This window comes from Zeus faber (genome assembly GCF_960531495.2).
Source record: "Zeus faber genome assembly, chromosome: 14".
In the NCBI taxonomy this organism is placed as follows: domain Eukaryota; kingdom Metazoa; phylum Chordata; class Actinopteri; order Zeiformes; family Zeidae; genus Zeus; species Zeus faber.
Window position 1 is genome coordinate 19,709,141 of NC_137200.1, and position 15,205 is coordinate 19,724,345.

General features: G+C 47.3%; 2 protein-coding genes across 3 annotated transcripts; both read left to right on the forward strand.

Moving 5' to 3' along the window:
* Positions 1–1,500: 1,500 nt before the first annotated feature.
* Positions 1,501–4,090, forward strand: timm10b (translocase of inner mitochondrial membrane 10 homolog B (yeast)). The gene is made up of 3 exons (XM_080013754.1): positions 1,501–1,773; positions 1,887–1,982; positions 3,205–4,090. Exons 1-3 carry the CDS (start codon positions 1,747–1,749, stop codon positions 3,661–3,663), a joined length of 582 nt encoding a protein of 193 aa, XP_079869880.1. The 5' UTR covers positions 1,501–1,746; the 3' UTR covers positions 3,664–4,090.
* A 1,014-nt stretch (positions 4,091–5,104) lies between these two features.
* ilk (integrin-linked kinase) lies at positions 5,105–14,875 on the forward strand. 2 transcript variants are annotated; one of them, XM_080014148.1, is made up of 13 exons: positions 5,105–5,167; positions 5,973–6,090; positions 9,553–9,718; positions 10,016–10,111; positions 10,345–10,441; positions 10,552–10,635; positions 10,743–10,828; positions 10,960–11,069; positions 11,820–11,947; positions 12,207–12,328; positions 13,672–13,771; positions 13,881–14,011; positions 14,407–14,875. In XM_080014148.1, the coding sequence occupies exons 2-13, from the start codon at positions 6,002–6,004 to the stop codon at positions 14,554–14,556; spliced, it is 1,359 nt and encodes a 452-aa protein (XP_079870274.1). In that variant the 5' UTR covers positions 5,105–5,167; positions 5,973–6,001; the 3' UTR covers positions 14,557–14,875. The 2 variants fall into 2 exon arrangements, with proteins under 2 accessions (XP_079870274.1, XP_079870275.1); XM_080014149.1 differs by lacking the exon at positions 5,105–5,167 and adding an exon at positions 5,188–5,503 and having other exon boundaries at positions 5,975–6,090.
* The last annotated feature ends 330 nt before the right edge of the window (positions 14,876–15,205 follow it).

Consider the following 15,205-nt stretch of genomic DNA (forward strand, 5'->3'; position numbering starts at 1 on the left):
TATTATTATTATTAGTAGTAGTAGTAGTAGTCGTAGTAGCAGTAGTAGTAAATAATAATAATAATAGTAAATATAGCTGCAGACAGCAATACACAGGGTCGAGTACCGACACCTATTTCAATTCTTTGAGTTCCCATGGAACGTAGCGTCGGTTTGTGCTGTCGCTCGTCTTTGGCTGACGCAATGACGCGGTGACGCGAGTTTTCCGAGTCCTGGTGACACGCAGAATGACTGCTACAAGCTGATACACTTGTTGCCTGTTATATCTTTATCCTAAAAGTGAGAAGTTGTCTGTCTGCTTCCTGCAGTGCACAGAGTCCTGCCTCACGCTGTCTCTGCGGAAGGAAATCAGCCCGTGTGGAAGTTCCCAACGACACTGTTCCATTCAAACGGATGAAACGCTGCATGTCCCTCGGAGACATTTCATCAGCTTTTTAAACTTTCGGGACTGAAATAAAAACGTGCACGATTTCGGACCCGTTGCTCTGGAGCTGCGAGTGAACCCCATGTCTGAGGACACAACACGGAATATGTTTTGGACTGTTTTCCGCTCCCACACTCTGTCTGTTACGACCCGCTCCAATGCCGCAAAATAAGGAGGGACACGGCACCGGGGTAGATGTGAACAGAATCTGTTTGTATTTACAAAAAGTGCAAAAGAGATCCAAAAGCCTTGCGGACGTCAAGCATGTAAGACGATACACACAAGCGCGCGTAGTCTGCAACCACTACAGCGCAATGGAGTCTACCCTCCGCAGCTCGCACGGCGCAAATGTCCGTTCGTAGCCACAACCTGCACATATATAAGAAATTGGACGCTGATGTCACAAAGCGTCTTACTCCGCAAACTCTTCTCGCTCCACCACCCGACCGGAGGATTTTGAACCTTGGGCGCGTGGCCGACGCAAGAACCGTCAAATTTCATCGTTTTTTTGTTTGTTTTTTTTCACTAATTCCTGCTCCGTATGGAGGTCGACATGGACTAAACTTGAGCCACGAGATGGCTGAGGGGTCCCGGTTTTTAATGAGACCTCAGCCGTGGCCGTGGGACCGGAGGTTGCCCTGTTCCAGACACTTTTAGCCCGAAAAGTGCCAAGGAGAATAATAATAGCAAAACTCCGAACAAAAACAATACCCATAGGCTACCATCAAGGGGTCAATAGGTTCATGAATGTAAACTCCTTTAAAATGGAGCTACATATTTGACGACAATCTGCACGCGTGCTGTGTGAACACAAACTATGGCACAAATACAAATTTTTGTAAAACGTCGCTACATCAGGGAACATCCTGTCGGGTACAATGCTGAATTTAATACTAACAGGAGAATATTTTGGCTAACGTTAATGGCCATACACATTTGAATATGTACTGACTTTAACGTAATGTCAAAGTGAATAAAGAGATTTCCATGTAAATCTGATATTTGTTTTGGTTTTTTTTTGTTTATTACTAATCCGCCTTATCCAAAGGGAGGGAGGCGCGTTGTGGGCGCGGCTACGGAGCTCCAACATGGCGGCCTCCGTGTGAAAGTCACGCTCCGGGAAACCGTCATGTGTACGCGTACGCGGTCGGGTTTTCAGCCGAACGTAGCGTCCTCGTAGCGAGCGTCCGCCGTTGTTTGCGGCACACGCCTGCCATTACGCCGGCCGAGGTGGGGCCGCTACGTGGGGCGGTGTTTTGCCGCTAACGCGCCGGCTAGCGGGTTAAGGCTAACACGTTAGCATCCGACGGAGGCCAGCCCGAATGGAGCCGCAGCAGCAAATGCGAAACGTGAGTCGCTTTTGTTGCGTCCAAATATATAAATGCACGAATATATAAATGCACGACGGGTGGGCGAGTAGGGTTGTCACTCGTTTGTTGCTGTTGTTCTTCGTGTCTCGCAGCTGCGGGATTTCCTGCTGGTGTACAACCGCATGACGGAGATCTGCTTCCAGCGATGCTCCAGCAACTTCAACTACAGGAGCCTCACCATGGACGAGGTGAGGGCAATGGACCCGAACCGCCAAGCTTCTGCCGCTTATTTAACCTTCTGCCGCTTATTTAACCTTCGGGTTATCGGCATGAATGGTATTGAAGGTTGTATCAGAATGAATGATTTAACCTTCAGTGACACTGAAGGTTAAATCGGAATGAATGATAAACCCCTCAATGGTCAACCATCGGTTTGTCAGAATGGCCAGTGGTTCGGCCGCATTTCATACAGAAGGTATTTGTCTTGGTCGGGGATGGTGCATCGGCGGGATACAGATGCATCCAATTATAATGATGGTAATAATAATTATATTACACATGAAATGGATGAGCTGGTCCAAATGATCCGTCCGCACCTCATGGCGAATGGACTGCATCTTATGAAGCGCTTTTCTAATCGTGCGACCACTTAAAGCGCAACAACAACAACAACCGCCGCAGCAATTTCATAACGATAACGCGAGACACAAAATTGCTGAAGTTAAATGAACATTTATTCAACACGAATGTTATTGTCCTGCATTGCCTCTGCAGCGCACCTATTTTAAATGAAAAATGCATCGACGAAATAAATGTCCACAGTTAACAAATGATGAATGGAAAAATAATTATAAACAATGGGGGGGAAAAAATAATAAACAGCGTTTAATAGTCTCCCTGTTACAGAAGTGCAGGATTTATTAATTACGAGTAAGAGATTTACACACAAACAATCCAGTTCTTTACGAAATTAAGTCCCGAAGCAACGGAAAAGCAATGGAGAGACGTGCGTCCCCAGTGTCCTGACAGTGAAGCAGTTGCTGCTTCTGTATATCGATAGTGTGGAAAATTGGTATTCAAACCGTTTCAAATATTCAGAAACGATATGTATAGGAAAATCAATATTTTTGACAATACTAGTCTGCAGACGGTTTTTTTTTCTTTAATTGGCCTCGTGAGCACAAGCATCGGCCGATCAGCTCCAAACACGCAAATATCGACCCAATTAATCAGTCGACCACCAATATATACTCATATAGATAATAGACAATGAGACTATGATTTTAGTATAGTTCAATGAATAAAGACCACGTCAAAAATGCATCATTTGTTTCCCGTGAAGTCCTTTTAAAATTGAAAATATAGTGCTTAAAAAGGTACTTCTCGGTCCTCGAATGTCATTTTTAATGCCAGAACAAACTGTCCGTCTTGATCATGTGTTCACCGCGGAAGTGTGTCGTTGCCTTTCAGGAGCGCTGTGCCAACAACTGCGCCGGGAAGCTGATCCGCGCCAATCATCGCCTGATGGGGACCTACGTGCAGCTGATGCCAAAAATGGTCCAGCGCCGGATGGAGGAGATGGAGAGTAAGATGGCAGAGAGCGCGGCGGCGGCGGCAGCGGAGGAACCCCTCGCCACGGCGGCTCCACCGGTGGCCGAGGCGGCCGTAACCCAAACTGCCACCGCAGAACCGCACACGGCCCTACCCGCGACCTTCCCCGACGCGCCAGCGGCGGCGCTTCAGATGCCGCCGTCGCCCGTATCGCCGCCGGCCGCTTCAGCCGGAGCGCCTGGCCGGGGCTCGGCCGTCACCGCGCCCGAAACGGCCTCCGCGCTCGCGGGAAGCCAAACGGACCCCACGCCGTTTCCGCACGGGCCGGCTTCCCCACCGGCCTCGCCCTCGGAGTCGCCTGCCGACCCGCGTACGTGACGTGACGCCGCCGCCGACGGAGAACGCGCACGGGGCCACGGTGGCATCTCGATCCGCAGAGCCGAACGGGCCGAGACGGCGCCCTCTGGAGGTTTCCGTTCTTCAGGCCCAGTCCCCCCGGGCCCTTGCACTGAATATGACCCAACATCCACTGCGAGGCTCTGGGCCGCCCCGCCCCGTCCTGCCCCGACCCGCTATGTGTCATTCGGGATTGTTCTACGAATGTTAAATTTAGGATCACAAGTTCTTCATTCACCCTATTGAGGTTTTTACACGGTGCTCCGATTGTACGTGATAAATAAAGAAAAAGTACCGGAGTTTGAATCAATGACGTATGTAACGGACACTGGGAGTATTTAATTGAGTATGTACGTTGCTGCCAGGCAAAAGAATGGACTGGAAAATAAATGGTTTTTGGAAAATGTCACCGTGTTTTCTCTGTCAAATCACAACTTTGTCTGTCTTGTGGAGGACATCCAGGAAGTTAACAATGCGCATGAACCCATTCCTGTCATAAAACGCAATACTTTGTATTTCTGTTTGTGCAGGTGTCCGTCCACCGCCTCCTTAATACAGGGTTCTTCTTCTTAAATATTCTAAGAACGAAACTCAAGCGCTTTAAGGACCCTGGGTCCTTGAAGTACTTGAGTTACGGTCTCAGAATATGTAAGTCCTGGAATACCCTGAACATTTCCCCTCTTGTGCTGAAGTACTTGAGAAGTCCTTCAAAAAAATTGCGATCATTAAAAACCCGTGATATTCCCCCTGGTTAGGTTTTTTTTAAATCGTAACGTAACACGAATTTTCCAGAACGGCTTTTATGACAGATTATTTCATGGACGTGTACATTTACTCCAACGACTGCATTGTCGGAAATAGACATTTATAATAGTAGGGAGAGAGAGAGAATAGACAATGAGACTTAACATATTTTGATTAATAAAGATCACATTGAAAGTTGACTTTTTTTTTTTTTTATGAACTCCTTGAAAATGAGGAAGTGGTGCTTAAAATAAAACATTTGAAAGTCTTCGAATTTGATCCGATCTCCACAAGACCCGATACAGGTATTGGGTGTTCAGGAATGGTGGGTTCAAGTGTTGCAGCAGGAAAAAAAAAAACAATCAAGAAATAATAACAATAATAATGATTAAAGTGAGGTAAGCGGTGAAAATGAGCAAATTTCATGACGGTTTTTTTTTTTCGCCTTAATTTCGGCAGCAGTTGGGTATTTGGTAGAACCGAATTGTCCATGCGGTTCCTGGTATGAAAAGAAAATATACATACACTGTGTATTTATACACACACACACACACACACACACACACACACACACACACACACACACACACACGCGCGTATATGACAGCTGCAGTACCCGCTCCGCCCAGCGGGGGGCAGCAGTGCCTCCGTGAGGGAGGAGCGGGGCGTAGACGGGCTCCCTATGAAAGAGTGTCGGGACGCGCCGGGGAAAAAGTTCACCGCCGCGCCGTTCAGGGCTCCGGTAAGTAAAATAACTTGAATGTTCGTCCCAGGTTGTGTTGTTTTTTTTTTTGTCGTATCTTCACCTCACCATCGGAAGTATTTGGACGACACCTTTCAAAGAAAACATGTCTCAATCAAGGCCTGCCTCTGCGAGTCTGCCGCAATGAGCCGGGGAATGTAACAGTCTGTGTAGAATGTCAGTATTCACAGGTTTATTGTTATTTTTGGTGAGAGTAGTAGTCGCGGTGTAGTATTCAACTCCACAGTGTTTTCATTCGAGCTCTCGCCAAGTCAGTGCGCTGCGGGGACCCATCGTGGTCTTTATGAAGAAGAAAGAAAAGACACAGCCATAGAGGTTTGTTTACCGGACTTTTAATATTTTTTCGTTCTTATTTATGGTGTGTTTTTGCTGATTTATTATTAAATGGGGTTTTTTTTTGTTTTGTTTTGTTTCATAGTTAGTTATTATTCCATCGCTTTTATTTTATTCGTTTTAAAAGTGAAACCCCAAGCCGCAAGACCCCCCACAATACACACACACACACACACACACACATACACACACACACACACACACACACGCACACACACACTGCCCTCAGAGGCACTTGGTCTGCTTGGATGTCAGTGATACAGGCTTGTCCACTTCCAATAAGCCAATTATAGATGTTGACAGTAGGGGGCCTAAATGTTGCAAACCCCCCCCCCCCAAATAAAAATCCCCAAAACATCTCAAAGGTAATTCATTTAGGGGGGGGGGGATCCCTCCTTGGTGTCGTGGAAGTGGGTTATTATAGCGTGCGTCCTCCCTCGTTCCGGCCCAGAGACCGAGAGCCAGCAGAGACCCGCGACCATGGACGACATCTTCACGCAGTGTCGGGAGGGGAACTCGGTGGCCGTGCGCCTGTGGCTGGACAACACGGAGAACGACCTCAACCTGGGGTAAGCCGGCATCCGGGCCAACTCCTACGCCCCATATCTCCGTATGGGAATGACTTCTCAGCACCACCGCCACCACCCACCCCTTGCTCTTAACAGCGATGTACAGTGTTATGACGCTGCGTTAAGTGACCTGAGCTGCCCTCTCTGGTTTCTGAAACCAGTCATGGTGGTTGGCGTGGGGGTGGGGCAACGGGTGGTGCGACCGGCCAGGTACAGGATATAACCACAGACTACCTTGAAGTATACACTATCTAGTTATATAGTATAGTTATAGTTATATAGTTATTGAAGTCATACCTACCGCACCATATTTGGTACTGTATACAAATATGTGCATGTGTGTGTGTGCGTGTGTGTGTGTGTGTGTGTGTGTGTGTGTGTGTGTGTGTGTGTGTGTGTGTGTGTGTGTGTGTGTGTGTGTGTGTGTGTGTGTGTGTGTGTCTGTGTGTGTGTGTGTGTGTCTGTGTGTGTGATCACTGGCACACCTCACGCGCCCAAATACTTTCCATATTGTGCGCTCCTTGAACGTCCGGTGACGTTTCAGAAGGAATTTCTCCACTTTTTCTTCTCGCCTGATGTCATTTCCATAAATAGCACCGAGCCGACGGCCGACTGTGTCGGTGAACGTGCGCTCTTACGGCGCGGGGGTGAGGGGTGGGGAGTGGGAGTGGGAGGGGGGTGAAGGGAGTTTAGTTTAAGGCATTTAACGATGTTTTGTCGGTGGAAATGAATTACGCCCGCCCCCAGCCGACGGACAACAACCGCCAAAACTCGACGGGAGCGCGGGGACCGGTCCCCTTTTTCCCCTGCGAGCCCGTCTCGCCCCCACCCCCTCTCTCCGGCGTATCTCCCTATTTGGGCCGGGGGGCCGCGCGGCGTGCGAGCGGTTTGTTGATGTTTGTGACGTGAGGAGGCTTCCAGCAGCAGCAGAACTCCGAAACCCAGAGCCAGGCAGACAAAAGCCATTTCCCGTTTCCCGGGCTGCGCTCCTTACAGGGCTCTGACTCCGACTCAGACTCAGACTCAGACTCAGACTCTGGCTCTGACTCCGGCTCTGGCTCTGGCCTGACGGAGCCTTTCAGGCCCGCTACACAAACATCTGAGAGAGAGAGAGAGAGAGAGAGAGAGAGAGAGAGAGAGAGAGAGAGAGAGAGAGAGAGAGATACTTGCGGGTGGGGGCAGGGGGGGCTGCTGTTTCAAGGTGGAGCTGCCGTTCCCCCCCTTGTGACCATCAGCTGCTCCCGCCGCACGTACAGCGGAGGAAGCGTGGTCGCAAAACGGCCGTCCCCCCTCCCGGGGATCCGTACGTTTCGTCGGGATCCTCCAGCGTTTTCCCTGTTTTGTTTTTTTTCCGCTGCCAAACCTTTTTGGAATCTCAGACCTCTTGGACCTCTGAGACCAAAATAAATGCCATTCCGGAACTCCCCCAAGAGCTGTGTGTATATGAGAGAGAGGGAGAGAGAGAGAGAGAGAGAGAGAGAGAGAGAGAGGCTCCGAGAGGCTCCGAATTCCTCTGTGTAGCTTCACCTCTTGTCATTCCTGGCTTTTTTTTTTTTTCTCTCCCTATACTTTTTATAGTGCACACACACACACACACACACACACACACACACACACACACACACACACACACACACACACACACACACACAACACACGCCCGGCCGCTCCGTTCGGTTCCACACGTTGGAATCTGAAAGGGACAGAGAAAAGGGGTTTTGGTCGTAGAGATTCCATTGAGGGACTCTACTCGACGCTGCTTCTAAGATCTATTGACAAAAAAAAAAGGCTGTTTGGTTTGTGGCTCGACGGAGAGGCGTGAGGAAGGGCTCAGCTGCTGTTTTGGGCCCCGTGGTGGTAAAAGAGCTGCTGGGCGAAGGCTGCAGTCACACAAAGGTGTCGGTCTAGGTACATTCTTTTTACAAGTGTAGTGTAAATGGTGTGTTGGGGGGTTGTGTGTGTGTGTGTGTGTGTGTGTGTGTGTGTGTGTGTGTGTGTGTGTGTGTGTGTGTGTGTGTGTGTGTGTGTGTGTGTGTGTGTGTGTGTGTGTGTGTGTGTGTGTGTGTGTGTGTGTGTGTGTGTGTGATTAAGTATGTCCCCGAATACAAAAAAATAAAATAAAGATAGTTGGGCTGGAGGTATTTGGTGGGGGGTTGTGTGTGTTTTGGTGTGTGCGTGAGATAGATAGATAGATAGATAGATAGATAGATAGAGTGATAGTCAGATAGATAGATCGATAGATAGATAGACAGACAGACAGACAGACAGACAAATAGACAGACAGACAAATAGACAGACAGATAGATAGATAGACAGACAGACAGATAGATAGATAGATAGATAGACAGACAGATAGATAGATAGATAGATAGACAGACAGACAGATAGATAGATAGATAGACAGACAGATAGATAGATAGATAGATAGATAGATAGATAGATAGATAGATAGCATAAGAAAACAGACATTCTACTGAAGTCCAAGTAAATATTTTCAGGTGGTATTCAAACTCTGGGGGACGCAGAAAAATTAAAGATAAAAGATACATCAAAAAGTAGTCCTTTAATATATATTCCAAGCACTCATTTGACATGAAACATTAAATTTCATGTTCAAATTTCAATTTATTTCAAGTTTCTAAATCTAACAGGATAATATAGTTTATTGATTTTGCATGATGTAATTGTCGTTATTATTATTATTATTATTATTATTATTTTTGATGAGGCTATATTGATAGATAGATAGATAATGTACATAATGTAATATATAAAATAAATAAATAAAGAAATATGCATAATCAAATAAAAAATACTAATAATACAAAATCAAGAAATTTACCTCATCCAGACTATTTGAAAAAAAAATAGAAAAGTAAGCAATAAACGAGAAAAAATGTCAGCATACATTAAACCTAAAGAAATACTGTGATTCCAATGATACAAGCACAAAAAATAGATAAATAAAGAGTGTTACAACATATTTATATGTAACATATTCATACAACATATATATATTCCTGTCCTGTCCCCGACCATGACATGGATCTACACCTGGAATTGGTCTCCGGGCGCCATCGAAGTGAGGGCAGCCCACTGCTCCTGGCTGCCCCCTGGAGGAAGGACGGCTGGGATGGGAGAACCGCAGAGGCAGAATTTCTCCAGCCAACACTCCCTGTGTGTGTGTGTGTGTGTGTGTGCGTGCGTGCGTGCGTGCGTGCGTGCGTGCGTGCGTGCGTGCGTGCACATTCGCACCTGTGAGATGAATAAAAGGATTCTTCTGAGTCTTCTTCACAGAGACAAAAATTACACATAACATTCTGCTCATTCCATTCCATTACCGTTCAATGTGTTGTTATCCAATTTGTCTCCTCGCCGCCAGAACAAAAGCCGCTCTTGTGAGCTTCCTAAGTCAATTTCGGAAAAATAAACCGCTTGCCCTCTCCCGCTCGCTCTCTGAAGGGACGACCACGGCTTCAGCCCACTGCACTGGGCGTGCAGGGAGGGCCGGGGCGGCGCGGTCGACATGCTGATCATGAGGGGCGCCCGCATCAACGTGATGAACCGCGGCGACGACACCCCGCTGCACCTCGCCGCAAGTCACGGGCACAGGGACATCGTGGCCAAGGTGTGGCTGCGACCCTTAGAACCCTTATAGAAGAGGAACCGACATCAGATTAGATGGAGGAAGTGAAATGATGGCGCTTTTTTTAAATTTTATCCATTGCTTCCATTCCATCATCATAGTACAAGGCTTTAACAGTGTAATATTACACGTCTACCCGAAGAAGAAAAGTTATTGTAACGTCATAAAATAAATTGCATAGACGGTGGACGAAGAAGGTTCATTCGATTTAAATGGCCGTATCACAAAACTATTAAAGTGTTATTCCCCTGAATCTTTTCCACGTGCGCTGAAACGCAGCTGATCCAGTGCAAGGCGGACCCCAACACCGTCAACGAGCACGGCAACACGGCCCTCCACTACGCCTGCTTCTGGGGACAGGACCAAGTGGCGGAGGTACCGTACGACGTGCCGTCCCAGGCCCTTTTGTTTGTCAGGTACTGTGCGTCCGGATCAGTATCTGCGGACGGAAACGGCCCTCTGCTGGCCGAACACAGGAACCGCACTGGGTTAGCGGCTTTTGACCACGCCTTTTTCGGCGCAATCGTCCGAAAAGTGTTGCTTAAGATGAGACGTTTTGTGAACGTCAGTTCACGTTTGATCATATTCAGCCCCCCTGTCGTCCTCAGGACCTGGTGGCCAGCGGAGCTCAGGTGTGCGTATGCAACAGGTACGGCCAGACCCCTCTGGACAAGGCCAAGCCGCACCTCAAACAACTGCTGCAGGGTGAGAGGGTCCCGCCCCAAAAGAAGAATGTTTTTTTGGAATGCGTGCGCAAGCTCTGTGATGTCGGGGTTTGCTCTCTTCTCACCACCGTGGCGCCTTCTTTTCGCCAGAAAAGGCAGAGAAGCAGGGCCTGAATCTCACCAAGGTCCCCTACAAGGAAACCTTCTGGAAGGGCACCATGCGAACGCGGCCCCGTAAGTCGAGTTGTTCTTTGGGCGAGTCGTTACGACGTTTGATCCCCCTTTTTTTTTTCTTGTATTTATTCACCCGTTTATTTGAAACATTTTTTTTACTTTGTTAGGTAACGGCACCCTGAACAAGCAAGCGGGAATAGACTACAAGCAGCTGTCTCTCCTGGCCAAGATCAATGAGAACCACTCAGGAGAGGTGCAGCTCCTCCGCTGTGTTTGCTTGTTGCCTTGTTTTTGGGTTTCTTGTTGTTGCTCGTTTCTTCCTTTCATGAATTCACAGGCCGCCTCCGGGCGTCCCCCTCTTGCTCCACCCTCTTGCTTGCGTAGTTGTGGCAGGGCCGCTGGCAGGGCGACGAGATCGTGGTGAAGGTGCTGCGGGTGAGAGACTGGACCACCAGGAAAAGCAGAGACTTCAACGAGGAGCATCCCAAACTCCGGTAGTGTCACCGTTTGTTTGTTCCTTATAGATAGACAGACAGACAGACAGACAGACAGATAGACAGATAAACAGATAGACAGACAGACAGACAGACAGACAGATATACAAATAGATAGATAGACAGACAGACGGACGGATGGACAGACAGATAGATAGATAAATAGACAGACAGACAGATGGATGGATGGATGGATGGATAGACAGATAGATAGATAGATAGACAGATAGATAGATAGACAGACAGACAGACAGACAGATAGATAGATAGATAGACAGACAGACAGATAGATAGATAGATAGATAGATAGCATAAGAAAACAGACATTCTACTGAAGTCCAAGTAAATATTTTCAGGTGGTATTCAAACTCTGGGGGACGCAAGAAAATTAAAGATAAAAGATACATCAAAAAGTAGTCCTTTGATATATATATTCCAAGCACTCATTTGACATGAAACATTAAATTTCATGAAATATGTTTATTTCAAGTTTCTAAATCCAACAGGATAATATAGTTTATTGATTTTGCATGATGTAATTGTCATTATTATTACTATTATTATTATTATTTTTGATGAGGCTATATTGACTTGACTATTTAAGTACATATTAAATGTACTGCACTGAAAAGTACTTCATCACATCTCTCTCTCTCTCTCTCTCTCTCTCGCCCTCGCTCTCTCTCTCTCTCCCTATCTCTCTCTCTCTCTCTCTCCCTCTCTCTCCCTCTCTCTTTTCTCTTTCCGTAGGATCTTCTCTCACCCCAACATTCTGCCTGTACTCGGGGCCTGTCAGTCGCCTCCCACCCCTCATCCCATCATCATCGCCCACTACATGCCCTATGGATCCCTCTACAACATCCTGCACCAGGGAACCAGTAAGTGCAAACACACACACACACGCACACACACACACACATACACACACACACACACACACACACACACACACACACACACACACAGTTTCAGGAAAGAGGAAATGGCTGGTATTTACACTGAATAATGGCCACAAAACCATCTCAACCCCCTCCCTCTCTCTCTCTCTCTGTCCCTCCCTCTCTCTCTCCCCCCCCCCCCCCCTCTCTCTCTCTCCCCCTCTCTCTCTATGTCTCTCTCTCTCCTCTCTTCCTGCAGCTCTGGTGGTGGACCAGACCCAGGCGGTGAAGTTTGCCCTGGATATCGCCAGCGGCATGGCGTTCCTCCACACCCTGGAACCCATGGTTTCGCGGCTTTTCCTCAACAGCAAGCACGTCATGGTCAGTGTCCCGCGCTCGTAATGCCTCCGCCGGCGTCCGAAGACCAGAGCTGCTCCGCCCGACGGCAGTGTTGTACTGAAAGAGTCGTTTCAGCCACCGCCCCGCGGCAACACCGGGGCGTGTCTCGATTCCGGGAAACCTTTGAAAACCGCCGTGGTTTTGCAGTCCCTCCCCTTGGCCGCGGGGCAATTGGTGAAGCACTTATCTTTGTCAGCTACAGTACACTTAAGTACACTACAGCACACTTAAGTAATTTCCCCCTGGGATTATTAAAGTGTTTCTGATTCTGATTCTGATTCTGATACACCTCCCTGAGCACTTTGTGCCAAATTCAACCAGTAGAGGGAACCGCTGAGCCACGCTTCTACGGTGATGAATAGTTTGACTCGTTTTTTTTGAGATCCGACCATCCGACCAGTTTGTCGTTCGTCGGGGGCAGTGGCTCAGGAGGGAGAGCGGGTAGTCTCGTCGCAATCTGAAAACTGCCGGTTCGATCCCCGGCGCCTTCTGTTAGCATGCTGACTGCACCAGATGAGCCTCACGCGGGGCCACGCCTCCATCGGTGTATAGAGAAGTCGCTTTGGACCAAAGCGTGTCGACAACATGATGATGATGATGATGATGATGATGATGTTTGGTTCAGTCAATGTAACTTGGGGTGAATGAGAGACAAAAACGTCGGCTCTGAGCAGGGCCGCTCTGGGACAAAAAAAATTGGCCCTGGGATCTTTGGCCCAGAAGGCCCAGTGTGTGGGGCGGGTTGGACTGAAAACTCTCTGAAAAAAATCCACTCTGGTCGAGTGTGAGTGCGACATGCTCATGAGGAGGGTGAGCGTTGAGTTGCCGATGAGGGTGTGGGGTTGGGGGCAAGGGAGTGCTTTCCATTAATGTTCACGTTGTTTTTTAACATAGGGTTTCATTCAGTTAGTATGCCATTGTAAAACGTGTCAATTTTTCAGATTTGTGCGCTCCTTTATAAAGACAAAAGAAATATCGCTCTCATCGCTCTGATTTTTTATTTATTTTTATTTTTTATTCAAAATTACGTCGGCCCCAAGGTGTGTCAGCCCACCGGGGAAAACGCTGGCTGCTGTTACCGCGTCGCCAACGAATGACTCCTTTGCGGGAGTCGTTCAAAAGATTTGTTCCGGACAAACGCACCGTTTTCGAGTCATGCGTCACTCACTTTTGCCCTCGTCAATGAGGTTTTTGAACACATTTGTAAAGACAAGTTAAGATCATGACCAGGATTGACGTGTTTCATTAGAGAACAGATATTAGAGTTATATACGTATCTATTTATATGAAAGATTCTCCAAAATATTTCTGTTCCCGACCGGCAGATTGACGAAGACATGACGGCCAGAATCAGCATGGCCGACGCCAAGCTCTCCTTCCAGTGTCCCGGTCGCATGTACGCTCCGGCGTGGATGGCACCCGAAGGTAGTCATTTCATTTTTCGCCACTCCTTCTGGGCTATTATGGTTCTAAACTAGCCCGTCTCGGATTTCTTTACTTTTCCTGTTGTGACCTCTCCTCGTCGCCCCGTCAGCCCTGCAGAAGAAGCCAGAGGACATCAACAGACGGTCAGCGGACATGTGGAGCTTCGCGGTGCTACTGTGGGAGCTGGTCACCAGAGAAGTGCCCTTCGCCGACCTCTCCAACATGGAGATCGGCATGAAGGTGTGTGTGCGTGTAACTATCCAGATGCATAGAGACATAGGCTCATACAAACCACCACACATATTACAGCCAGTAAGAATATCATTGCATAATTAATAGATAGATAGATATTGATCAATTTTTTTTTTTTTTTTTTAATAATGGTGGAGTTATACAAATACACACCTCACCAAACACACACCTTAATATAACCACAATGGTGCTCCATAAGAAACATTACAGTGAATGCGATGCAGTAATTAGATCATCTTCAGATGGCTCCCCCTGGTGGCTTAGGCCAGCACTGCATTCATCTATGAATGATTTTGTAGACTCATGTGCAGTATCTGTGTGTTTGTCAACAGATGACCACCGACTGTAATCCGCTGTACATTGTATTTTCTCTCAACGCCCAGGTGTCTCTGGAGGGTCTCCGGCCCACGATCCCGCCAGGGATCTCTCCTCACATCTGCAAGTTAATGAGGCTGTGCATGAACGAAGACCCGGCGAAGAGACCCAAGTTTGACATGATCGTCCCGATCCTGGACAAGATGCAGGAGAAATGAGTGACCCACCTCAATATTTTCACATTTTTGTCGCCCGAGAGGAATTAACAAGGAACCACTTTGACTGTATGTCCTGTATCCTCACCCAAATCGTGTATCTGCATAAGCTCATGTAAATATTTGTCATATGTCAGACACCGATTAAGCCACCGCTATTGCCACACGTTGGAGAAACTATGGATCTCTCTTATAACAGCCGAAACCGCTATTTACTGAAATATCATCAAGCTTGCTGTGTTGTTGGGACATATTCTTTTATGTTTCAGAAAGAACGTTATGAGAAAACATAAACGCAGTAAACTTTTTATATTTATGACAACTCCCTGGTCCTGTCTTCACTTCCCTCTGCGGAACAATAATCCATTCCGGCTGGAAAAGCTAATTTGTCTCGTAATTGACGCACCACGGACCCATTAGGAGGCAATATATGTGGGGTTTATGTCTCCCTGAGCATCTGATTGTCTTACAAAATATAACCAACAGGATTATGTCATATTAAATACACAGAAAGTTGTCCAAAGTTTAAATTACACTAATATACATAAACATACATATACATAACATGAGTTAAGATAAACCTTTATTACTCCCACAATGGGGAAATTGACATCCTTCCAGCAGCAAAAAGGGGACAGTGGAAAATAGAGAG

Bases quoted from the DNA above. Each gene is read 5' to 3' on its own strand.
- timm10b (XM_080013754.1), top strand. From the start codon at position 1,747: ATGGAGCCGCAGCAGCAAATGCGAAAC. The intron at 1,774-1,886 runs GTGAGTCGCTTT...CGTGTCTCGCAG, and splicing joins CGCAGCAGCAAATGCGAAAC to CTGCGGGATTTCCTGCTGGT. The intron at 1,983-3,204 runs GTGAGGGCAATG...GTTGCCTTTCAG, and splicing joins GGAGCCTCACCATGGACGAG to GAGCGCTGTGCCAACAACTG.
- ilk (XM_080014148.1), top strand. From the start codon at position 6,002: ATGGACGACATCTTCACGCAGTGTCGGGAGGGGAACTCGGTGGCCGTG. The intron at 9,719-10,015 runs GTGTGGCTGCGA...GCTGAAACGCAG, and splicing joins ACAGGGACATCGTGGCCAAG to CTGATCCAGTGCAAGGCGGA. The intron at 12,329-13,671 runs GTCAGTGTCCCG...CCCGACCGGCAG, and splicing joins TCAACAGCAAGCACGTCATG to ATTGACGAAGACATGACGGC.